At 43.8% G+C, this 23,166-nt stretch overlaps 3 protein-coding genes across 3 annotated transcripts; 1 reads left to right on the plus strand and 2 right to left on the minus strand.

Annotated features, from left to right (window-relative positions):
• Positions 1-8,261: 8,261 nt before the first annotated feature.
• LOC128719863 (probable small nuclear ribonucleoprotein G) lies at positions 8,262-8,627 on the plus strand. The gene is made up of 3 exons (XM_053813502.1): positions 8,262-8,293; positions 8,360-8,507; positions 8,577-8,627. Exons 1-3 carry the CDS (start codon positions 8,262-8,264, stop codon positions 8,625-8,627), a joined length of 231 nt encoding a protein of 76 aa, XP_053669477.1.
• A 104-nt stretch (positions 8,628-8,731) lies between these two features.
• Positions 8,732-10,498, minus strand: LOC128717797 (gastrula zinc finger protein XlCGF46.1-like). Its single transcript, XM_053811474.1, has 4 exons — positions 10,361-10,498; positions 10,101-10,303; positions 9,214-10,031; positions 8,732-9,135 (listed from the first exon to the last, which is right to left on the minus strand). Exons 1-4 carry the CDS (start codon positions 10,496-10,498, stop codon positions 8,732-8,734), a joined length of 1,563 nt encoding a protein of 520 aa, XP_053667449.1.
• A 275-nt stretch (positions 10,499-10,773) lies between these two features.
• LOC128707874 (mitochondrial outer membrane protein SLC25A46) lies at positions 10,774-12,461 on the minus strand. The gene is made up of 6 exons (XM_053802832.1): positions 12,421-12,461; positions 12,177-12,340; positions 11,808-12,090; positions 11,676-11,732; positions 11,382-11,597; positions 10,774-11,311 (listed from the first exon to the last, which is right to left on the minus strand). The coding sequence occupies exons 1-6, from the start codon at positions 12,459-12,461 to the stop codon at positions 10,774-10,776; spliced, it is 1,299 nt and encodes a 432-aa protein (XP_053658807.1).
• Positions 12,462-23,166: the final 10,705 nt, after the last annotated feature.

Here is a 23,166-nt window from a genome sequence, read left to right on the forward strand (position 1 = left end):
ATTACTAACGATCAATCCGAACACATCAAAAAGTTTGATTTTGCTGGTGCTTGTTTTCGTTATCGTGCGGTTCATACAGAACCACTGCATATGGGGCTCATTATGTACAACTTTTCCAACAGCAGATTGTGTGTGTGTGTGTGTGTTCTATACGTACTGATGTATGTTTCTCTCTGTCTCTCTTTTATTTACAACATAAGATGTAAGTTTTGACGGTTACTGTTTTTAGAACGGAAATCGCCTTTACAGCACAAAATTAGTTTTTATTTTCATCTGAAAATCGTACTAAAAGAATAGTTTCATATTTATTGCACGCTCGTGCTCGTGATCCATGATCGTTTTGCTTTGAAACGCGTGATTTGCAATGCTGAATGGCCAATGTTGTACAGTAAGCGTTATGATGCAATAATTTTTGCATACCTTTAGGCGCGCATGTTGAAACCCGAGGTGCGAAATGAGAAAACAAGCATGGATTGTTTCTTTTGATGTTGTAGCGTTAATATAATCGGAGTCATAAATGTCACCATAACACGGCTCGATCTCGACGTGATAGATGAGTTCCGTTATCTAGGTGGATTGGCCGGAAAGTCTTTTATATGCGCCAAGTCTTATTTCAATATAATCACTACATTATCTAGCGATAATGTGGACTCTCTTTGGCCAATGTCCGAAGAAGAGATGCTGTTTGGCAGCTCATACATCCTAACAGTGACCGGGAGGATGTGATGTTCGAATCATCATGATGCGAATGTCAGACCCTTGTCTCAACATGGGCAAGAGGCAAGAATAGCGCCTAAAAGTATACGATTCATGTAACAAAGCAGCTTTGTAGACATGAGCAAATGAACCTAGCAGTGGACTTTCCATGTACAAGACTTTTCCGGATGTGAAACAATCCAACACCTCGTGTGCTTCCGATTGCAAATCGCATTCACGCCTCCCGAAATAGAGCCTTTCTCGATTCTGCCTACACCACATTGCCAAAATAGAGCCATAAGCATCACACGCACTTGCTACTAATTAGGCAAAGAGACTCACCGTACGATGAAGCTGCTGGGCATTGGAATCGGTTGATAAGCCATACTGGTTCCATCATCGAGGCCCATCGGAAAGTCATTGACACGTACAGCAAAACCGGTTCGTTCGATTGAATCGTTCGCCCGTTTGCCGTTAGGGATAATTTGACATTGCTTCGTACCGACAGTGACAGTGAGATGAAACTTACTACCGATGCTGCTCTCCACCGGGCAGGCATGTAGCACCAGACGGTACCGTAGCTCAATACGGCTCACTTGTCAAAGTACAACAAGTAAATGATTTATTGCACCGATCAGCGCACCCGGAGCGTTTGCTGTGTTCCCCACCGTGCCACGGGACCGGAAGATGAACCTGGTTCTCATTTCTACGCTTACGGAATTCATGGTGTTCCGTACCCGGCGGCAGATTGTTTGCCAAATCGAAAAGAGGTTCGAGTTTGAAAAAGTAATCAAAGTGAAGTTGTAACTGTCATGAAAATCTAATCACAACAACTTGGAGCGATGGATGAACGTTCGTCCGCTCTGGTCACTGGCACTGGGTTTTGCAATTAGGATTGAAAAACGGTATTGTCTGGAGACCGTTGCTGCTCAAATAGTATCCGTTTCGTTTCGTATTGATCTTCCTATTTGCGTATCTCGTTTTATTTGTGTAGAACGAATGTATGTATCGTACCGGAATGATAAATGAAGTTGGGGTTAGTAATTATTCAAATGCCGCATTCTTCTGTTGGGCAATCTTCATTCTCCGTGCCCCAAATAAAACCATTGCCATCATCGGAAACGTACCATTGTGGGCAGCATTTATCAAATTGGATTCCAATAGGCAAGCAAAACATAGAATGGCTACCCTTACAATTGCACCCACGCAACATTCCGCGAATGGAACAATTTTTTTGCTTCTCTTTCTCCACTAGGCAATCAGTTAAATTCCGTGCCCCAAAAGACTCAGAACACCAATGCAATGCCCCATTCAGGGTGGGAGAGCGTTTTAAGGGTGCGTTTTTGTCTCGTTGCTTCGGTATGACGTACGATTGCAGATGATCCTCCAGATCTGGAGAATGCGTAGTGCGTATTGATTCCACTTTTTGTTCCCTCCGATAAACCACATTCATAATCTTCAGCCCATCCACGCTAAAAGGTTCGTTTGGCATATTTTTTTTTCGACGAATAAAAAAAAAGCTTCTGCCCAATCAAGCACGGTGAACGCTGCACACAGTCAGGATGAGCCATGCAGTGTAAAACCAGACCAAAAATGGCTTTTCCATAACGAATATACTCTTCTTCCGTAGCGGACTTAGTACCGGGACGAGGTAGTTGATTATGTCACCACAAGCTCAATTCCGCACTGCCCCCTCTCATGGTTTTCCCGGACGCCACCCACCCGGTGTCGACTTGTGCGGAGTTAATTGACTCCATCATCTCACGCTCTGCATACGTAATTCGCCCGTAAACAGTTGTGAATTATTATTCCACGCGTTCTTACACCACACAGATGGGGCGCGATACGCTCGTCCGGAGGCTTACACCAGGACGCTCCATTGCCGAATTTCACATATGCTTGCACCGAAAAAGGCATTGCATCTCATGCTTTTTCGCGTTTCGATCGGCCTCGGTGACAGAATGCGGCTTCGGCGATTGGGGGGAATGGGGTGTTTTATAGCGAGTACAGAATAAATAAAATCAATCAAACATTCCGTATGTGGGCGGAATAAGTATCGAATCAATTTACTGTCTGTCGGATCAACACTGCACGTGTAAGCAGTGGATTATTCCAACGGAAGCATTTTTTGGGCATACCTCGTGTTTAAAAATTTCCAGTTGGCGTTTTTTTTTTTTTCAACACAGAAAATTGATCTGTACCTGTAATATTTGCACCCAGATTACGTCGGTACTTTACGTATGTATTAGGATTCTACCCTTTTGAACAAGCTGTTTTTCGAAACATACGAGGTTTTTTGATACGTTAAATTGCATAACTTCAGGCGTTTTGTCAGAATAACGTTACGTGGCACCCTTCTATTAATTTACTGAGTAAATTAAAGATTAAATAAGGAACGATTAACAGTACCCATTTGTGCAATGCGTAGTCACATGTTTGCATTGGCTATTGGAAGCAAACATTTTTTGCTCAAAATTTATCCCTTAATGTATAAATTAATAAAGCAAAATTTACTCTCTCCCCCAGTCCATCGTAAAATGAACGAATGTTTTAAATCATTTTAGAAGTATTTTAAGGGCATACATATCATAATAAACACTGCCTTTTAACCCCCATGCATCTAGGTGGGACCCGCACGGGTTTCGTCGAATGTGGGGACGAAGTCACATTGACGGTTAGAAGTAGCTAAGATGAAAGAAAATTTAACTTCCATTGAGATTGATTGCAGAAACGTTTTCTTCGCATCTTTTTTATTCCATTCATAATCGAACTTCAACCCAAAAGCAATAGTAACATTAAAATGCTGATCATTTGAGGGTATTTGACAAATGAATGCCCTGCGTTTTGATTCGAGTGTCAAACAGTATGGTCCGGTTTGCAATATGATTAGTAAACAGAATCATGATAATTAGTCAGAAGTCAGAGTTTCTACTGTAACGCAAAACTCCACAGATGGGCAAACATGTAAATATGTCCATTCGTAAATATAGCTTTCTTCCATTTTCATCTCACTGTTGTGCCAGAAGACAACTTGCGGTGCTACTTTTTGCTGGATGGCATCCTCCAAGGGTCAACGAAAACGTTTATGTTATTTATTTAGTTTATTCAGACTCACAAGACAGCATGATGTATTCCAGTGTCTCCGAAATGGGTATTTTACCCAACCTAGAAGCTTAAATAGGTTATTGCTTCCTCGAAATACCGACATTTGTATGAGATGCGTGTGTCCCTTTCGAATAATGTCCACACAATCGGAAAAATTAAAATAAAAAAAATGTTTGCATACTTTTAGGCGTTGAATATCAAAAGCATTTCGTGACTGCAAGGGAATTATGGCGGTTCAATAAAATTTGATCACAAAGTTTGTTGAATAAACCTTACACTAATCATAGTTTTTTTTTTCCTATCCTTAATACCTATTTATTGAATTCAATCGTATATTTACATTGTGCCCTGGAAGTAACCAAACAATGGTGTCCTTTGGTCAAACGCTCCCCGAGGCTTTTGCTAACGTTAGTCACGTTAATTAAAATATCCTCACGTCGACAGCCAATACAAAGCGATCCCATTCGGTTGCATTACAAAACCACTTCAAACCCGTAGCACAGACCATTACTTAACGTGACTTGTATTCTTCGCCCGAACGAGTTTGACTTAATCTCGACCCGGTGGCCGGTGCGTTACCCACACAATGTACTATTCATGTTCGCGCAACCGAAAACAATGGACGACAACACGAATTTTGGCCAGTCGTCTTCCTGTTTCTTCTCGCGCTATTCCATCGGCCGTTTTTTTTTTTTGTTCGTAACTATTTGAAACTCTATTCATTCGCATTCATTGACGGACCGAGAAGCGTCCGCGGGGAAAAGCGTCTGTGCCTGCGAAACTTTCGACTTCATTCGATATACAACCGGAATGTGGACGGGTTTGTGGTGCGAGGGGGAGGCACACGGGGAATGTATCCACAAGCGCTAATAAATGGACAGTGAATCTGGCGGAATTTGTCCAGTGGAGTGTGTAATTGAATTTAATTGAAAACGATTGTTAAAAGCTCCGGCGACAGCATCGCTGCAGGGGGAATGCAAAACTGGTTTGGGTGTCCAACAGGACCAACGGGAGCAAAAAAAAAACCGGCCACACCCCCCGTCCCAATACCGAGCGATGAAATGAAGAAGTTTATGCCGGTTTGCCAAACGATGTGGCTGACCCAATCGGTCGACCTCGCCACACAATTCGCAACCCCGCCCCATTTCCAGCAATCATCCCCAAAATACGATAATTGACTGCGGCCTAGGAGGAATCCCATTTCCTTTCCGGGCACAATTCACGAGGTTGGGCCTCGCTTCGCTGGAAGGTTCCGGCGTCAAAAAGCTGCCAACTTGTTCGGTGTGAAAGCGAAAAATTAATACCCATGGCGGGCTTTGAATGCATTTCCCGTCACTCACCCCAGGTGGACCACGGAGCACGGGATTGGGGTGCACTAGGGGCGAGGGATAGAAACCCCCCTCCCCCCCCTCCACGTTGTGTGCGGTGTGCGAACTTTGTTCCAACAGTTCGTCTTTTTAATGAAACGCAAACATCACCGAGCAACAGGTGTTGCCGAAAGTCCTGTGGGTTTTTGGAGATGTTTTTTTTTTCCCCAACGTGGACGTGCCTGTACGTGAGACAGTGTGTGTGTGCGAACCGCCCTCACAATTCGTGGAATGGAAGCGGACTTGTTGTCTTCCACACTTACGAGTACGTGTATGACTACTAACTTGTTCGACGTGTTGCTCCTGCACAGTGTACCGATGCCGGGTCTTCCAGTTCGTAGCCCCGGCCAAATCAAATGTCACTTGCGAGTCCCGAGCCGATGCCGATGCCGGTTGATTTTCCACCCCGTACGGACACGTTACCTGCTCCGATCTTGCCGAGCGCCCTTCAACACACTGACAAGGGTAAGATGAACATAATTAATTACATCTGGTGGCTTTTGTGTGGAGAACCCCCCCCCCCCCCCCCCCCTCCCTTCCTCTTCTGTGTGAAGCAAGACACCTCGTATGTGTGTAGCGTCTTGGGCAAGCTAGTCGACGGAACCTTAGCCCCGGGAAAACCATCGAGGGAAATGGAATTGAACTGCATTATCAATTAAATTGCAATTACTCCAGGCCAAACAGCAGACGACGTACGGTTACAGTGGGCATCATTTGTCATGCACTAACCTCAACCTACCAGCCGAAACGGTTTTGGGTATGTTTTTGCGTGCCCCGTTCGTTGTGTTCGCGTGATATGGGACCATCACCCAGGGTGAGACATCGTATCCGATTGGGCCGTGGTTCGGTGATGACAGCTTTACACAAACCTCTCGTCAGTCACCCCTTCCCAGTGATGCCGTTCAATTAGTCACAGTTCGGCACCTGAAAACCCACCAATGTCTGGTAATGGTTATGCTTAATAGCCGTACCAATATCCGGCACCTTGCCAACGCTCTACCGTCCAAACCGTTCTGTTCCAACCGGTGGAACGTGCACTGACGGCTTGACAACACCACTAGAGGCTGATGATAGTGCTTACGAGTTACATTGTTCACTCGACTCCTTGTCATATCCGGCCATCAGCCTCGCTACCGGACGAGCGTGCTGACAAAGTTTGCAACTAATTTATTCTACCGTTCTTGGTGTGTGTGTTTTTTTTTCTCTCGTTCATCTACGCGTCAGAAGGCTTTGGCCATTGTGCCTCCTTCACAAATTCCAGCACCAACCCGAAGTGCTCACTCGCAGGAAGTTATTCAGTAGAGCTCGCGAATAACGAGTAGCAAAATGAAATTGTGTCACTCGTGCGCATTACAACCCCTCATCGAGCGTGGTTCTTGAGCGCCACTTGCGACGGGCGAGGATTTCTGCCGTTTCGAGTGGCATCGTGGCGTCATTGTACGGCGACGCCGGCATCAGTCGATTGCGAAGAAAGTCTATCGAACCGCTCGTGTGCAATGGCATTAGGCTAGGCCTCGAAGATGCTGCGCGAAGACGTATCAGACATGGGCAAGATTTAAATATACTACGCTGCGAGGTAGAAAAACTAAAGATCCGTGTACTGGGAGAATACACTTTTCATTCATTACAGTGCCTAATTCATTCAAGTAGCGAGTGCAGTAATGAAACCATTACACTATCATGCCCATGCGACGCTCAACGAACGTTGGTACAACTGTTGACATGGCGGAAAGTTTGTGCGTTTTCTATTTCCCAAGCCCCGCCGCAGATGGTGGCCATACTCCCTTGCCACTGATACACACGAACCGGCTTGTTTGTTCTGTCGAACTTTTCCACGCATTATCACCATCATCATCCCGACTCAGATCCGACTCCTTGGCCTTGGCCAAAGCCACAAAGATGGATGGATACCTATCAAACAACTTATCCCCCCGTACGAGCTGATACACGCAGCAGTCATTTGTATTCCTGCATCGTACCGGTTATGTTGCTGTTTTGTTTACTCCGGAACCCGGGACGATTGCCCGCAACGCAGGCAAGACTCGGTCAACACCGTTCCGAGAATCCTAACGAAGGCTTCCCCAGAACACACCCGACTTAGCGTTTGATGATAGTGACTAATATTGGCAACCCGTTTGACATGATCGGGGCTTATCCAGTGTATGCAAACGGGCGGAGTGGGATGAGGTTGGGTTGCCGGGAAAAAAAATAGACGCACACGACATCTTACGGCTTAACTCCTTCCAACCGTTTGGACTGATTTGGAATCTGCCGGACTGGTTTGATAATCTAGCATTCAAACCATCTCACACGCTAACACGCTGCGTGACAAGTTGTGATCTTTTGCGGATTGGAGTTTGTGCGAAACTTTTAATTCATATTTGATAACCTGCACGGTGTGCGCTGTAAGCCAGGTGTTTGGAAAATGTATTAACAATACATTGGAATTCTTCTCACGCTGGATTTCTACGGAATTTTTCTTTGAGGAATTATAGCTTCACAAAAAAAAAAGCTGGCATTGATCAGTGAAGTTAAAGCCTTGGTTGAAATGCTATAGAGCTTCTGCGTGTTAATTTTAGCAGCTTTTTTTTTTCTTTAAAGTGCACATCTAAAGTTGAGTGAATAAGCTAATTTGTGACAAAATTACTATTTTGATGCATACATTCTTTTAAAAGGAGACCGTAACTACTTCGTAGCTGATTAAAAGTGTTCAGGAGTCCTTAAAGCAGCAACATTGACATTCGCTATTTTGAACAGCCAAAATTATATCTTGAATCATTGATGAATCAAATTTTCACTAAGTTATTCATTCAATCGATTCTCCATTAATGCATAAACCTGTGACATTTTGCTTAAAAAGTTACAAAATTAAGTCGGATATTGTAAAATTACAGCTTCAACAGCGCCATCTAGATCTCACATTCACTTCCCGAATGAAGCGCTTGTCATTTTCTTCCATTGTCCAAACCTGCCATCCTGCACATTCCAAACTGTCAAACAAACCCAAACAACGCGCGTTCTCAATTTGCGGCCACCACTTCGAGTGCATTTTCCTTGCCTTTCGACAAAATATACAACAACCTTCCCTAAAAAATGTCGAAAGCACATCCGCCAGAGTTGAAAAAGTAATCATCGCATTGATTTGCAGCATTTGTAGAAACAAAGCTAACGCACTTTCTTCGTTCTGTTAGGTACATGGACAAGCGGCTTTCGCTGAAGCTCAATGGAGGACGGGTTGTGTCCGGCATCCTGCGCGGTTTCGATCCGTTCATGAACGTGGTGGTTGATGAATCGATTGAGGAGTGCAAAGATGGCACCCGTAACAACATCGGAATGGTGGTAAGTGTAAGCAATTTGGATGCGATGCAAGAAACGTGCCTCCTAAGCCGGCGTCTTCTAACATTGCAGGTTATTCGGGGCAACAGTATCATCATGGTGGAAGCGTTAGATAGGATATAGGTGTGCTACCGGTATACAATCTTCAAATAAACTTGGATCACACTTGGACAACTTTATTGTACAATTTTGCTAATAGAGCTCACCATGAAAGTGGTGATTAAGATTCAGATTTCATTACCTTGATCACTTTGGACCGATGGTGATCCAGAGTGAAATTCAGGCTCGTTAAAAATTTTTGTCACGCCACGCTTGCGGCACTGAACGGCGCATTTGTGAACTATTTTCAAATGAGAATTCAGCTGATGAGCGTGAATAAACTTCTCCACGCACATATCGCACTGGAACCGTTCCCCTGTGTGGCGACGCTCGTGCGTAATCATGTCATACTTCTGGCGAAATTTTTTCGGACAGTGCGAACACTGGTAAGGTTTTTCCTCGGTGTGAATCATCATATGTGTTTTCAGCGCGTTCCGCCGATGAAAGCTTTTCCCGCACGTTTTACACGCATGGTTCTTTGTACCCGTGTGATAGTCTTCATGAGTTTTTAAATCTGTGCTCCGCGAGAAACCTGCAACGAAGGGTAAAGTCGGAACAAACACAAATGAAACCACAAATTTTGCTCCAATCGCGATCATTTGTGTCGTACTTGTCTCACAATATTTGCACTTGAACGATTTTTCCGCTGAGTAGTACCGTATATGAAGCATCAGTTGCGCCTTACTGGGAAACTGTTTCGAGCAATGAAAACACTCCAATGGTTCGCTATCCGCCGTCGCATGTTTCTTTACATGTACATCGTAGCGCAGCATATCGACAAAAGTTTTGCCGCAAACATAGCAGACGAGTCGATTATCGATCCGGTGCTTGTTCATGTGTACGTTCAACTGCTCTTTGGTTTTAAAAAACGCACTACAAATGGTACATACATGGAAGTTCGCCTCAACGAACCCTTTGTGCCGTACGCTCATATGTTGCTTCATCGCATTCATGGTTTTATAGCACTGATCACACTGCGGACAGTGGAATCTGCGCTCCTGCGAGTGATTTGCTTCGTGCACTCGTAAATTATCCGATCGTGTAAAGGTTTTCGAGCATTGTGTACATCGATGGGGTTTGGCTGCGCTGTGTGCTTTCATGTGACGTCGTAGGTGTGCCATTTTGCTTAAAACGACACCACAAATCGTGCAGCGATGTTCGTTTTCCAGCGTTTCGTCCTCATCGGTGGTTTGGTCTTGGTTTGTTTCGTTTTCTGCATCTATTTCAAAGATTCTATTATCCTCTTCTGCAATGCTTTGTTCCTCAACGGTGGGTTCATAGTCGATACATTCTTCAACGACTGAATCGTTGATATTTTGTGCTAAGTTTTCACCTGTACTGGATGGTATAGTGTGTTCTGTATCTAAAAGATATTCCTCCAGGTATTCCACTTCACCGTCGTATTCAATCAAATCGTTACTTGTGTCCCTAGAATAGAAATTCTATCATTGAAAGAACGCGCACTACATGGACATAAAGTAAAGAAATGGCACTTACAAAAGAGTGGGGATTCCTTCAGAATTCAGTCCTTCAGCTCCAGTTTGAGACAGTTCCATTGTCGATGAATTCGGGGTGTTTTTCCGATGCCTAAGAAGAATAGTTCTGGAATCGTCACACATCAATCGAAAATCGTAAGCCGTTCGCAGCTTATCAGCACACGTATAACACAGTTTATCGGGACATTCATCGTTGGGTTTGAACTGTAAATATAAGTTCTGGTACATCAGCCACATTCGATCGTATGCGATTCAACGTACCTCCAGTAAGCAAATTTTGTTGATCATTTCCGCGAATGAAACATTGTACTTTAAATCTTGATGATAGATCGAAATCGTGCTATGCGTAACATTCAAACATGTACAACAAATGATCCGCAAATCCAATATATTATCCATTTTGCGTCCACTGTTAGCTCCTTTCTAAGCGCTGATTGCGTTCCGAAACAATAACAAAGCAGTCCCTTCGACTGACAGCTCCCAGCTGACAGTTCCTTCAAGGGCGTTCAAATCAGTTGTTGAACAGTTTAAATGCAATCATTTGATTCGTTTCATAAGTTATTTCTCCAATCCAATCATTAACACATTAAGTCATCCGTTTCAAAAGCAGTTTAAGACTTGAACGAACATATTTTGTATTTTCTTCATTTCAACGTGCAATCATTACAACACAACTACGATTTTTCTTCACTAAGCGAGCTAATGCCGCTAATGCTCCGTGACATCGTGGCAGAATCGACGGGCGTTTTACCTTCTAGCTTGTAAAACTCCACCACCTTGGCAGGCGGTTTGCTCGACATCAGCTCGGAAATCTGGGTAATGAACCACTTGCCCAGCTTGATCACGGCCACATGGGCCGCAAACTGGAGAATCATCGCACCGAATCCTTTGTACAGGCCGCTAACACCCTCGGTAGCTAACGTTTGCCGGTAGCAATCCATCACACCCTCGTAGCTGGTTAGAATGGGTACCACCGAGTAGCCCGAGTCGAGATTATCGATGATTGTGCGCGTTCCCTGCAGCTGGATCCGGTGCAGGATCGTTTCGAACGGGTAGAAGATCATCTCGGTTGTCATCAGCGAGATCATGGTAGAGTACACCTCGATCACCTGACTTTGGGCGGCGAAATCTCGTGTACGTGCACCCCGTCCTTCCTCGTAAAACGTTACCCGTCTGCACATGATTCTCGTTGATATTCCGCGCACGAACAACCTGCAAAGTGGGTGGAATGATTCATCTCAGGCTCACTGGACAGTAGAAGCCAGCGTTTTATATAACTTACTGACAAACATATTTCGATAGTCCGAGGGAAATACTCGGTCCGACTAAAGCCCACACCGGTAACATGCGTCCTTTCTGCGGTACGCTCCATGACAGTAATCGACTAGCTCCCTCGCGAAATACGTCGAATATACCCGGTTTTTCACTGGCAATATCGCTCTGGACGGTTTCGACGAGCGATGCAGAATAAAACGGTACAACCGCCGCTATGCTTATGCTGAACGAAGAGGAACATAATAGCACATACAGTTCTTAGCTTCGTGATAGATCGTTATGATCCTTGCCGATAACTTACCATTTCAGCAGCAAATGTTGTCCAAACTGTTTAACGGTAGTCTTAGCATTAATTTCCCTACAAGAAAAATCCATCTCATTATTGTTGCAGTCACTTATTTGTCCGAATTTTTCCCCTGTGGATCTCACTCACTTTGGCCAAGGCGTAAACTTTGATATCACATCCTCCACCGCCAGCGTCATGCCACGAACCAGCAGCACACTCCCGATGCCTTTCCATAGCGTCGTAACACCCTGCCGTTGGTGCAGATGCACAATCACTGGGAGCAGAGTGATCGGAACAACGTGGTACCGTTTGGCTGTATGATGCACCTGACACTGTCGTCGCAGCACCAAAAACGGATGGCATAACAGGTTCTCCGTTATCAAGCTGATGAGGTTAACGCTTGCACCAAGGTATTTTCGCAACGATATTTCTAATTCCAACAAGCAAACAAAAGCCAAAAAAAAACATGATGAAATGGTACCGAAATGTAAACAAACCCCTCTTTTTCGTTCTTACCATCCTCTGGGCTCTCGTACAGGGGCTGTACGTTCTTGTGCTTTTGCAGTGGAAGCGTAAGATCTCGCTCTGAGTTGATGAACTGATACTGCCCATCGTCCAGTGTCTGTTTGTAAGCCGAGAGGAACCGCGCATTATCTAACTCGTCGTCATCTTCCAGGTACCTACGGTGGCAAGCATTACACAAACACAGCACGAAATCATACCACTGCTTCAAGGATAATCTTTGAAATTCGTCCCTTACCGCTCGTAATCTTCCAGGCCGGCCATTTGATGGTTTAACATCGGCTACATTTATGTGCAAACCCGATTTCTTAATATGTTTGCAAAATTTTGCACTGGTTCAACATTTGGTAAAAAAAATAATAGATAAGTGTGTGGCAAAGCGGGGCTGGATCAATTCGATTTTGCCTTCAAATCATTTGACACGATACTTTGACAGTTGAGAGTATCGCTTAACCACAATAGCAGGGAAATAACAGAACTTCGATACGAATTATGGTAACTTGTGGGGAAAAAGGTAATATAATGGATCATATTTGTCAAAACAATGAAATACAATATTTAATTCACAAATTGGCGTAACAAATGCAATGATCCATTTCATATTCAAAACCCCCTTCACATTGATAATTTCTAGACCAGCCTGAAAAGTTCTAGTTTTGAGAATTGTCATCCGATTGCAACCCGGTGAAAATGTTGAACAAACTAGAGTGGTAAATGAAATTCAAAATGTGTTGTTAAATTTAGCTTTGAATACTTTTTTTTCATTTTTCACAATAATACAGCATATGTAACATTGAATTTCGAAACAACATACATAATAAGCAATTAACGATGTTGTACTGCGAATGAATAATCATTCTGACGGTCATAGTTTTTAAGCGCCCAAAGGTTTGCAATAGATGTACCCAAAGGTATGCAAATAGACATTAATAGCTGGAACTGTTCAGACGGCTGCATATTTGCGCAATATGCTTGGCAGTTTCTCTAAAGTAATGATGATATGCATTAACTGATTTCAAAATCAAATTATTTATCGTTCTTCATGCTCTTTAAAATCAATGGGCATATTCAATCACCCGTTTCGTTTTCCGTTCTCGCTTTGGTGCCACATTTGTTTTCCTTATTTTCGATGTTCTCAATCTCTATTTTTCTACAAATCTTAAAGTCTGAATCGTTTGGTTACACAATATAAGGTGAAAATAGAAACACAGTTTAGTCCATGCAGTTTGGTGCACAAAATGATGAAGGAATTAAAACAAAAATTCAAATTTATCCCAATTATCTACATTTAGGCGCTTCCTTCAAAGTACGTACATATAAATTTGTTCAAATTTAAGTTTGTATTTTATTTTTTTTTTTGCGTTACACTTTCTAAACTATAATATTTTAAACAAAATCAAGCTTCAATCATACCTAAAACTATATCCGCACTTTATTAACGTTAAACATATGAAAACCACCGAGTAATCAGTTATTTTTATGAAATTCAATTATGAAATACCACTCAACAAACATTTTACCGGCCATTTTCATCATTTCCATAAAGCAACAGCCTGTGTAGTAAACGTGGACGACACACGCATCCTCTTCCGGGTAGCACCATATAATACGGCCAAGTGGTCATTTTCCGTTTTCTCATTCAGGTGGCATTTTTTTACGGTCCAAGATAATCGCGTCATGGGGAAGAATTTTTTTTTCGCTTTATTTTGAGATATCTGCTCACACATGCTTAAGTGCTTGTGTGTACCGAAATGGCTTACCTTATCAATTTACTTTAACGAATTTCGGCCTCATCACCGTTAGAGGAATAGTCACGTACGGACAGTTATAAAAACCGTCCGGTGCTTGTACGTTGACACTTGTGCTCCTGCTGGTTAGCTTCGCCGGCCAGAAGAAATGGCCCGAAAGGGGTTAAAGGAATGTTTATATACCCCCGGCATTACAGTTCCATATTATTTTATTGCCACGGGTAATATTGCACGTTCACGGTGGGTCGTTTAGGGTCGCTTTTTTGCTGCTGATGCGCGTCTTATTAATTTGTACGCAAGATGTACTGCATGTCCCGCTCTTGGTCACACTTGTCCGCTGTTCTTTCACTGATTAATATTTTGCCGCGTAAGAATGTTAACTCCGCCAACGGGGAAGGGACACACGAAGGGTCAAAATTATGTTTACTATCCGAAGGATTTCACTCGGTGGTAAAGTGGCAAACTTACTGCGAGATCGTATGAAAAATGGCTTTAAATTGACAAAGTGTCTCAAAGGTGAAAGTGATTTTTAGAGCACACAACAAAATTTGAATACTTCTCAAAAATGTTCCTTACAGTAACCCTAACTTCCAAAATATTGAATGGACTCTAAGGCTTTGTTTCTTTCCCCTTTCAGCTCCATCGTTAGGATATTGCAAACGACCAGATATGCTGATTAAAAGCCATCTACTAACTAGTCCACCCATCCACCTGTACGCTGCCCTTTCCGATGGCAACATTCCAGCTGCCAAAAATTCACTTTGCATCTTGCTTCAAATTTCCAACAACGGCTGCTACGTGTTTTGACTAATTTTGATTCAATTAGTAGACTTATCATCCTAGCCTACCTCTAGGGGCTACACACTGTCGAACGGGATGGACCGACAGCAGGACAAACTTTTCATCCACCGTAGAACGATCCTATCTTAAAAAATAAACCCAACACAATCGTTCCCTGATAATAAACATTCCGACAGTGGGGGCGTACACAGTGAAGATACTCTATCGTAACATAAACTTACCGCCGCCCCCCGACGGGCTCGGACGTTTCTGTAGCGTCCCTGCAAAGCCCTGACCATCATTATTTACCGACGAATGCGATCATAATTCATATCGATAATTTTTAGACTATCACCCTCCCAGGATGGTGTGTTTGTTGTGTTGTGTCCCCGGACAATCCCTTCCCTTTTTCGGACAACCCCTTTGCAGCAAAGGTAACACCGTTACGGAAAGCAATTTGCCATTTTACCTTTGTCGAAATCTCGAAGGATTTAGCCTTCATACCGGAGGGTCGATTAAGTCCCACACCGCACGCCACCGACTTCGATTCGGAATATCCATTTTTTCCTAATTTCAATGTTCGGGAGAACCAGACCAGTACAAAGGGGGAAAATCGTTCTCCGGACCCGGTGTCCAGAGCCGAGGGTCAGCACGCAGTTGTCTCGGTGTCATGTGCCGGCCTACATTTAGTCTTCCACCGTTATGCTTCCACACCCTTTGGCGGGTTTTATGTATTCGATTCGATTATTATTAAAAATATTTCGCTTTATTTGTTTGCCCGCTTGCCCGCTAGGGATATTTCGCAATCCACTCCCGTATGGTGTTCACTGTCCATCGAGGGTTGGTAGAAGATTGCGCATTCTCCGAAAAACACGTCGTTACAGAGGCGTCTCACTTTTAACCGACCATTGTTCCAGTCGGAATCTTCCCAGGTGACGGCCTTGTTTTGAAATTGCAAAAGTTTTTTTTTAACGCAAATAATGTAAAATAAAATATTTACATAACATTGCATACATTCCGGCGTTTTGCCTACTCATGATAAATACGCCTGAAAGTATGTAATTGGTAGCACAAAGTACTTTTCGTCGTGTAATGTTATGCCTTGTTTAGGTTGTGATAAAAAGCTTCTTCATAAGATTGAATAAGATGACTCGTGGGTAGGTTTCCGGAACAGGACAAATGATCAGCCGCTACCAGCAACCCAAGCCATTCCTTCCCAAAACAGCTCTTCGAATGGGACGCGTTATCTGGTCTGAGCACTGTGCCGGACACTGCCTACTGCTACCGGTGACTTATTATATATATTACATTCCCCTTTCACACATATCTGTCCCATCCCGGTTCCCCCGGGCCAGCTCCACAACCAGCACCGTACACATCCAAGCGGTGGACCGTACGCACAGCAAGGAGCACTCGTCCACGTACGCATATTCTCAAACGTGGCTGCTGTCCCCCGTTCGACTTGAAACGGGTCGAAGGATATTTAAAGGACGCGGCCGAACACTCCCGGTCCCGACTTTTGCATGTGAGCGTACACAGTATGCGAGAAAAGGGTCGCGCAAGTAAACGACGTTTTCGGACTTTGCCCACGGTTGTCATATAAGGGAACGGTGGCATTCTTTACCATCGGTGTTCACATTCACATTTTGCATAACACATACGCATAGCGGTATGAAATGCAAACGAACGAGAGGAGGGCGGAGTAGCGCTATAATAACTACACGACTACTGGCCCTTACCCGGCCACTGGCCATACATACTGGAGGTTGCCTTCCGGACGGCGGTTCGGTACGGTCTCAAGGATGGATGCTAAGCTGGGCAATCGAAGCCGGGGCTGGAAGGAAATAGAAATTTACATAGTCCACGATACGAACCCGGTACCGGACATTCTACTCGGCTACTCGGGTACGCAACGCGCTACCTTCCCTTGGCTCTATTTTCCTTCTCCATCATCCCATGTCTCACTCTGTCACACGGTGAGTATGGGTACACCTGTTTCCTAGGAAACTTTTCCACCCGCACCCCTATTACACATTCTAAAATATACTCCCTCATTCAACCAAACACCAGGGATGCTTGCGACGCGAGAGGGAAATGCGTTGGGTTTGGCGCGGCAAAAAAGAAACGCGCCGAAACAAAGACCATCGTAAACTGACCGTATGCGAAGGGGACGTATTTTCTCCAAGTGACGGGGTTGTAAGCGGTTCGTTACGTGTGATTGTCTACTGCGGGGTTGAGTGATGAAATCGATTGTTTTAATGTGCCTGGGTGCGCGAAAAATTGCGTCTTTCTATTTGCATTGGAAAAATAAAAACAACGCTTGAAAAACAGGAAGTACACCGTAATTAGATTAATTATTCTGCATATAATGCGACGAGAAAAAAAGCATAAACGATTCAAACATTTTATTATTATTTCAAATTCTTTGAGACCAACGAGACATCTCAACACTAATCACTAAACAAAGTTCAAAATACCATGTTAATCAAGCAAAATTTATATAAGGATATTATGTAAAACAAATAGTATACTTTTAGGCGGATTTCTATGGTTATTCTTTGCAAATTGGTAAAAGTTGATTTTTTTATGCAAAATATTGATCAAATGGTATTTTGATTTATCGAATTTTATTTTATTTTAACATTCACTCTTTGTTCAAAAATTTTCTCTTTCAGTTTGCTAGCACAACAGTAAACAACAATATTTTTTAAAAGAAAAATAGTACATTTAAATTGAATAATTCACAAAGGATTGTTATTATTTTTGTTTATTAATTATTTGACAGGGGGTTCAATAGTTCCAGCATCCTAAACCATATTTACACACCACACTCACACTAAAATAAATCTAACACGCCATGAACGGTTCCTAATTCCAAGAACTGTTCGGTCTGTGGGCGAGTGTGACCTAAAATGTAGAATCTTCCAACAATACAAAAGTCCATGTTCTTAGAAACGTGTAAGGCAATAATTTTGGCTTCCCCCTTTCGCACCGGGCTTGTGTCGCAAATTTTAAATCTTCTTAGCACCCCCTTCCTGCCGGTTCCAATCCACAGAGTGCAGCAAAAGTACAACTAGCACTCGCACTCCACGGTGCTCCAGGTTTTCCAATAAGAACTATGCCACACCGCTCGGCTGGTTCGTTCGTTTTGCAAGGACACTAGTGCCGTGTGCGTACGTAAACCGGCAAACGTTGCTTTCGTACAGACTGTTCGAAAGCTTGTCTGTAAGTATGTTTCTATGTTGGCGTGTTTGCGCAACACATTTACACCGCGCCTAGCGAAAGGGACTTGCTCGATCGAGAGCAAGGGGAGCACGCTAGCGGAAGAGGGGTGCAAAACAAGTCCAGCAGCAGCAGCACCATGCTGGTTTATATTTATTCTGAAAATCATCATTATATCTCCCTCAGTATGTGCTTCGAGAATGGGCCCAAAACCAAACACATCCTTCCCTTTACGCACACATACTTTAGAGCGAAACCGATGGTAACTTTCGACCATTCTATCGCTCCTGTGCTACCCCGCTTGTGTCACCGCTGGGCTGGCTAGGCCGAGCCGGCCAGCCTAAAAACGCCTAAATGTAGACAACAACACGTACATCAACAACAGCACGGGACGCGAACAACGTACGGTGACGCCGTCCGCTTTTCCCGCCTTCCCTTCGTCTCATTCCATTTTTCATTGCATCCTCACTTTACCCACCAACCTCCGCAAGGCCAATCAACCCTTCCCCTTGCCCGGACGTTGCTTCTCAACAGCTTCAACACGCATTACACACATCGGGAAAAATTTCCTTCCCAGATCCGAGCAACTTAAACTCGGACGTTGAGATGTTTTGCTACGCATGGTATGAGCATACCCTCACCCACCTACTATCTTCCTCTCTCGCTTTCTCTCTCTATCTCCTTCTATCTCTATTACTTTCTTACTCATCGACACATACCACCAGCAAGAACAGAAGTGGGAATGACGGTAAATACGCGAAGGAGGTGGGGTACAAACACTCACGGCGCTTCCCGCCTCGACGGCCGACGCACTGAAGCTGTGCGACTGTAAACGAGCGAATGGACCGTCTGGGGAAGGAGGCCAGTCATTCCCACCGGTTTTCCCAGCAGAAGAAGACTGGGCGAGTTGGTATTGTTTTGCACTATAGGTTAAACGTAGCATTACGCATGGTTGAAATAAGGTATTGAGCAAGCATTTCAAGTCTCGACTCACTTCGGAGCAGAAACAAATTTTCAACTGTTACCGAGTTTTCCATTCGGAAAATAATTTTTGTATTAAAATTAAAGTTAAATTAATAAAATACTTTCATCTCCTTTGACTAGTTGCTCTTTTCGCATGGATTACCGCTTTGAACACTCATGGATAAATTATTACATTATACGCCGAAAATTATGCAATCCACTTGCCTGGTCCGTCCATGTACTTTTTATAATGACCCCTTGGCAAATTTATGTCATGGATTATTCGTGTTGCCTACATTTATGCAATCCGCTTTTCAACAAGTAAGTTTACTTCCAATTACTCTATCTTTTTGATACCTATCTTATTTTTTATCAATTTTATTTCCACGGTTGCTGTTCCGTGTTCGCCTAAAATTATGCAAGCTGGTTTTAAAATGTGTTTTTAATTCCACATTTTTCTAACCATTTCTAAGTTAAGCCAACTATCGTAGAATAATCTTTTGATAAAATGACTAATAATTAATTAATCAAAATAAAATTTTATCCTTATATCATGCCACGTACTCGCTGTGCATCCGTTTCAATGGGCCGGTGGAGCAGCAAAAGAAACGGTCAGATGAATGGCCAGCTGAGAAAGTGGGAAAGATTGTAAGCAAAGCAACAGACCATCCTTAACAACCGCCTAGTCATAGACACATTTGGCCGGCGGACTAGTCATTGCGTGGAGTTTCTACTCGTTCGCTCTACCATCTCCCGCATACCCGTCCTTCCTTTACACGTGCCCCATCCCCTGTTCCCCTTTCTCTGTCCTTCTCGTGTGGCAGAACATAAATTACAATATGTACGGAAGCAGGCCAGAGCATCGGCCAGAGCAAAAGGATAGTGTCCAGGCGACGTGACGCAACAACAGCAGCAGCATCAGGACAAACGAAACGGCTTTGCAGTGAAAGGGTGACACGCATAATTTACTCTCAACTCCCACCGGTTTCCCCCTACCCACCCGGGTGCGGCCGTCTCCCCAGTCCCAGTCCCAGCCCAGCATCCTTCGAAGCCTTTTAATGGTGTGTGAGGAGAAAGCAAAGCAGCATTTTTGAACCAAGCCTCGACTTCGAGAGCAAGGATTATGTGTGTTTGTGTGTATATTTTACAACATGCGTATACATATTATGCGCTGTACATAGGGACCGGTGGCCACTCGGCTGCTCGGCGCTGGTCACCGTAACAGGCAACGCGCCGGGAAGGAGCGGACTTGCAGGCGTAGGTAAAAGGGGTTTTTCAAAAGCTTAAAACCATGTGGGGACCAGAAAGAGGCTATTTTCTTTCGACCAAGAAACCAAACGCACGGGAAAGACGAGCTCGACCGACCGGGCCGTGCTGCGTACGCCGGAGCTGATAGCACAGGACAGTGCGTCGAGCATTACATAGGTAGAGAGGTCGATGGAAATGTAAAGCAGTAAAATTGCGTCCGCTTGTGGGAGTGTTTTTTGTGGCGCGGTTGGTACGGGTGGCGAGGGTACAAACAGATAACGTCCGAAAGCAGTGGTTGGTGAGGGTGGTGTATGTGTGCAAGGGTGGACTGAGTTCGTATGTGTGGTAATGTATGGGAAGAATTCACCATTGCCCATCGGTTTTTTGTCGAGGGGCCAACGGGAGCGGAGGTGGTTGGTTTCGGTCTTCGCATTTTGGACACGACTTTCCTTTCGGAACCATTTCCCCTCGAGTTCCCCGCGGTGGAACATTCTAAACCGAACCAACAAACTGCAGCCACACGGACTGCTTCGCATCCGCGTGCTGTTCTGTGTTTTCGTTTCATCTTTTCAACTTGGGTGTAAGCGGAAGGGTATGTCCAGTGGAAGAGGACACGAAGCCACGCATAAAATCGAAAGTAGTTTCTCCCTGGTTTCGGGCACCAGGCACGGAGAACAGGGACGTGTGTCCTTGATGTTTACCGTACAAAGTGCGCTTTCGAATCGTTATGCTGTTCTGCTTGGAAATAGACATTACAATATTCAAATTTTAAGTAAAACATATATTTAATTTTTATCACCACAATGATAAAACTTTAATGCAGATACTCTTAGCAATACAATTTTCACAATTCCGATTACGTTTCTCCCGTTGACAAAAGTCCCACAGATTCTGTTGCGCTATAAATTGCTCGAAGGTCGTCCTTAACGCCGGCTTTATGTTGCTACTTTCACTCTTTGAACGACTGGAAACTTCCAACTTAGTCTCATATGTAGCAAACAGAACAATAAACTTTGGACTCGGCAAACTACGCAACATAAACTTAGGTACACAAACAGGTCCCGTTCGTCAGCGTCATTCACTATTGATGGTGTCGAACAGAGATTTCAACCATTGATAACATATCATCACTGAACGAAAGCTGTAAAGTGTGCACTGCAAAACGGCCAAAGTAATACATTATATAAACGCTGAACAAATAGCGGACGGTGTGTGAATAAATATCGCTCTAAACTTTCTACCACGTTACACCGTAAAAGAGATGAGTTAAGAGTTCATTTAACATGTCGCGCGGCTTGATACGGTATGTTCAGCAGCTTTAGCGACTGGCTGAGAACGGATGGAGCTTATCAGGTAAAATTAAAAGCATAAAAGAACATTCATCCAAGCTGGTGTGAGGTGTTTCTTCTCATTAGAGCATGAAATGAGCCATGTTGTGAAGCAAATTGCATACTATTAGGCGCAATTAGCTATTTACCGGTGAAAAGTTGTTCAGTTAGACAAAAAGCAATTTAGAAAATCGATATTAGTTCCAATCGCTTTGTTTTCAAATGTATTTCAAGTTGTCTATTGTTTATATCAATATTGTAAGTTGCGTAAATACTGAGGGAAAAATAAGCCCCTAAGTAAACTACAAGGCGCCTCCATTAAATGAGGTCGTTATGTTTACTCTCAAAATTTGTTTAAACACAGGCAGCTTAAAGTTATATTTTAACCTTCTTCGTCCTGTCCAGCTTATTGACAATATTTTACACTCACTACTGTAACCCACTCCTTGAATGTCCCCTCTAGCGCTCTATTGTACGCTCATTCTACCAAACTGTCCAATACAATATTGAATAGCTCCAGAAAGTATTTTTAAAAAGTAAAAAACAGGTGCAAACGTAACTTTCTCACCCCCTTCCACCGATACTCGACCGTCCATACCGACTGTGCCGACAACTTGCAAACATTGGATTGGAACATATTGCCCGTGAGTGTACTGTGTTCGTACGTAAATATTCCCACATGAGCTCACCACGGGTGGGGACAGGATGATGGTTTTGCACAATCTCAGCCCAAATCAGAAGATATCGCTACACACCGTAACGCTGTTCGATGAAAGTTCTTCTCTTGCTCGTGCAAAGGGGCAAACACTCCAGCGCCAAATCAAGCCCCCCCCTCGACCCCTTAACACACACACACACCACTCCTTTGATTCCCGTTCCTTGCCAACAAACCTGGTAATGAATTATTTAACAGCCCAGCCAGCTTTTGCGAAACGTGCCCGCGCCTGCCGTTGACATGTTGTCAACGTAAGAACATTTTATAGTTGCTTGATAAATATTCAAACACCTTCAACGCCCGTCTTCGGATGTTCGGTCTGATCGGGTAGTTTTCCTTTGTGCCATTGGGGGCCAGGTTTCCAGCAACGAGATTGTAAAGTGTTGCCACGGGCGTGCGTGAACGTGTTCGTGGGGTGTGAACGGAACGTGGCTTTCGGCGAAACGGAACACTAATTACGCTCGGACGTCAATTTCAATTTGGTCCTTGTCAACCGCGGCTCTAATCAACCGTCGAACCGGTCAGCCAGTTGACGAAAGGTGATTGAAGTGGCGTAGAAGCTTTCAGATGAAGCAGTCACTTTGATGGTGGCCATTTATTAGTAATAATAGTCAATCCTTTTGCTTGATGAACTTATCAGATGACAGTGGCAGTTGTCATTATGGGCTGCCGAGTAGTTGATTTAATGGTTAATAATTAAAGATTTGAGGAATTACATAATTATAGCGCACAAAACCAAATTATGTAACTCAATGTCTCCAGCAATAGTCTGTTTACCATCTTGTTGCATGTCATAATGGAATCCACGTAAAGCGCTTCATCATTCAGCTGCTAGAAGAAACACGAAATGCATCCTGACACGTCTGCCTTGTTGTTCAGGAACTCGCACCGCATAACCAACGGCCAACAAAAAGGCACGAACGCAGTTGCGCAACCAACTGCAGTGGAAACGAGCAGCAAACTCATTATGCACCAACTGC

Source organism: Anopheles marshallii, chromosome 2, assembly GCF_943734725.1.
Source record: "Anopheles marshallii chromosome 2, idAnoMarsDA_429_01, whole genome shotgun sequence".
NCBI classification, from domain to species: domain Eukaryota; kingdom Metazoa; phylum Arthropoda; class Insecta; order Diptera; family Culicidae; genus Anopheles; species Anopheles marshallii.

Excerpts from the sequence above, each read along its gene's own strand:
- LOC128719863 (XM_053813502.1), top strand. The coding sequence starts at position 8,262 with ATGTCGAAAGCACATCCGCCAGAGTTGAAAAA. Across the intron at positions 8,294-8,359 it reads CATCCGCCAGAGTTGAAAAA|GTACATGGACAAGCGGCTTT; the intron begins GTAATCATCGCA and ends TCGTTCTGTTAG. Across the intron at positions 8,508-8,576 it reads GTAACAACATCGGAATGGTG|GTTATTCGGGGCAACAGTAT; the intron begins GTAAGTGTAAGC and ends CTAACATTGCAG.
- LOC128717797 (XM_053811474.1), bottom strand. The coding sequence starts at position 10,498 with ATGGATAATATATTGGATTTGCGGATCATTTGTTGTACATGTTTGAAT. Across the intron at positions 10,032-10,100 it reads GAAGGAATCCCCACTCTTTT|GGACACAAGTAACGATTTGA; the intron begins GTAAGTGCCATT and ends TTTCTATTCTAG. Across the intron at positions 9,136-9,213 it reads GTGCAAATATTGTGAGACAA|GTTTCTCGCGGAGCACAGAT; the intron begins GTACGACACAAA and ends CCTTCGTTGCAG.
- LOC128707874 (XM_053802832.1), bottom strand. The coding sequence starts at position 12,461 with ATGTTAAACCATCAAATGGCCGGCCTGGAAGATTACGAGCG. Across the intron at positions 12,091-12,176 it reads GTACGAGAGCCCAGAGGATG|AAATATCGTTGCGAAAATAC; the intron begins GTAAGAACGAAA and ends TGTTGGAATTAG. Across the intron at positions 11,733-11,807 it reads AAGTTTACGCCTTGGCCAAA|GGAAATTAATGCTAAGACTA; the intron begins GTGAGTGAGATC and ends TTTTTCTTGTAG.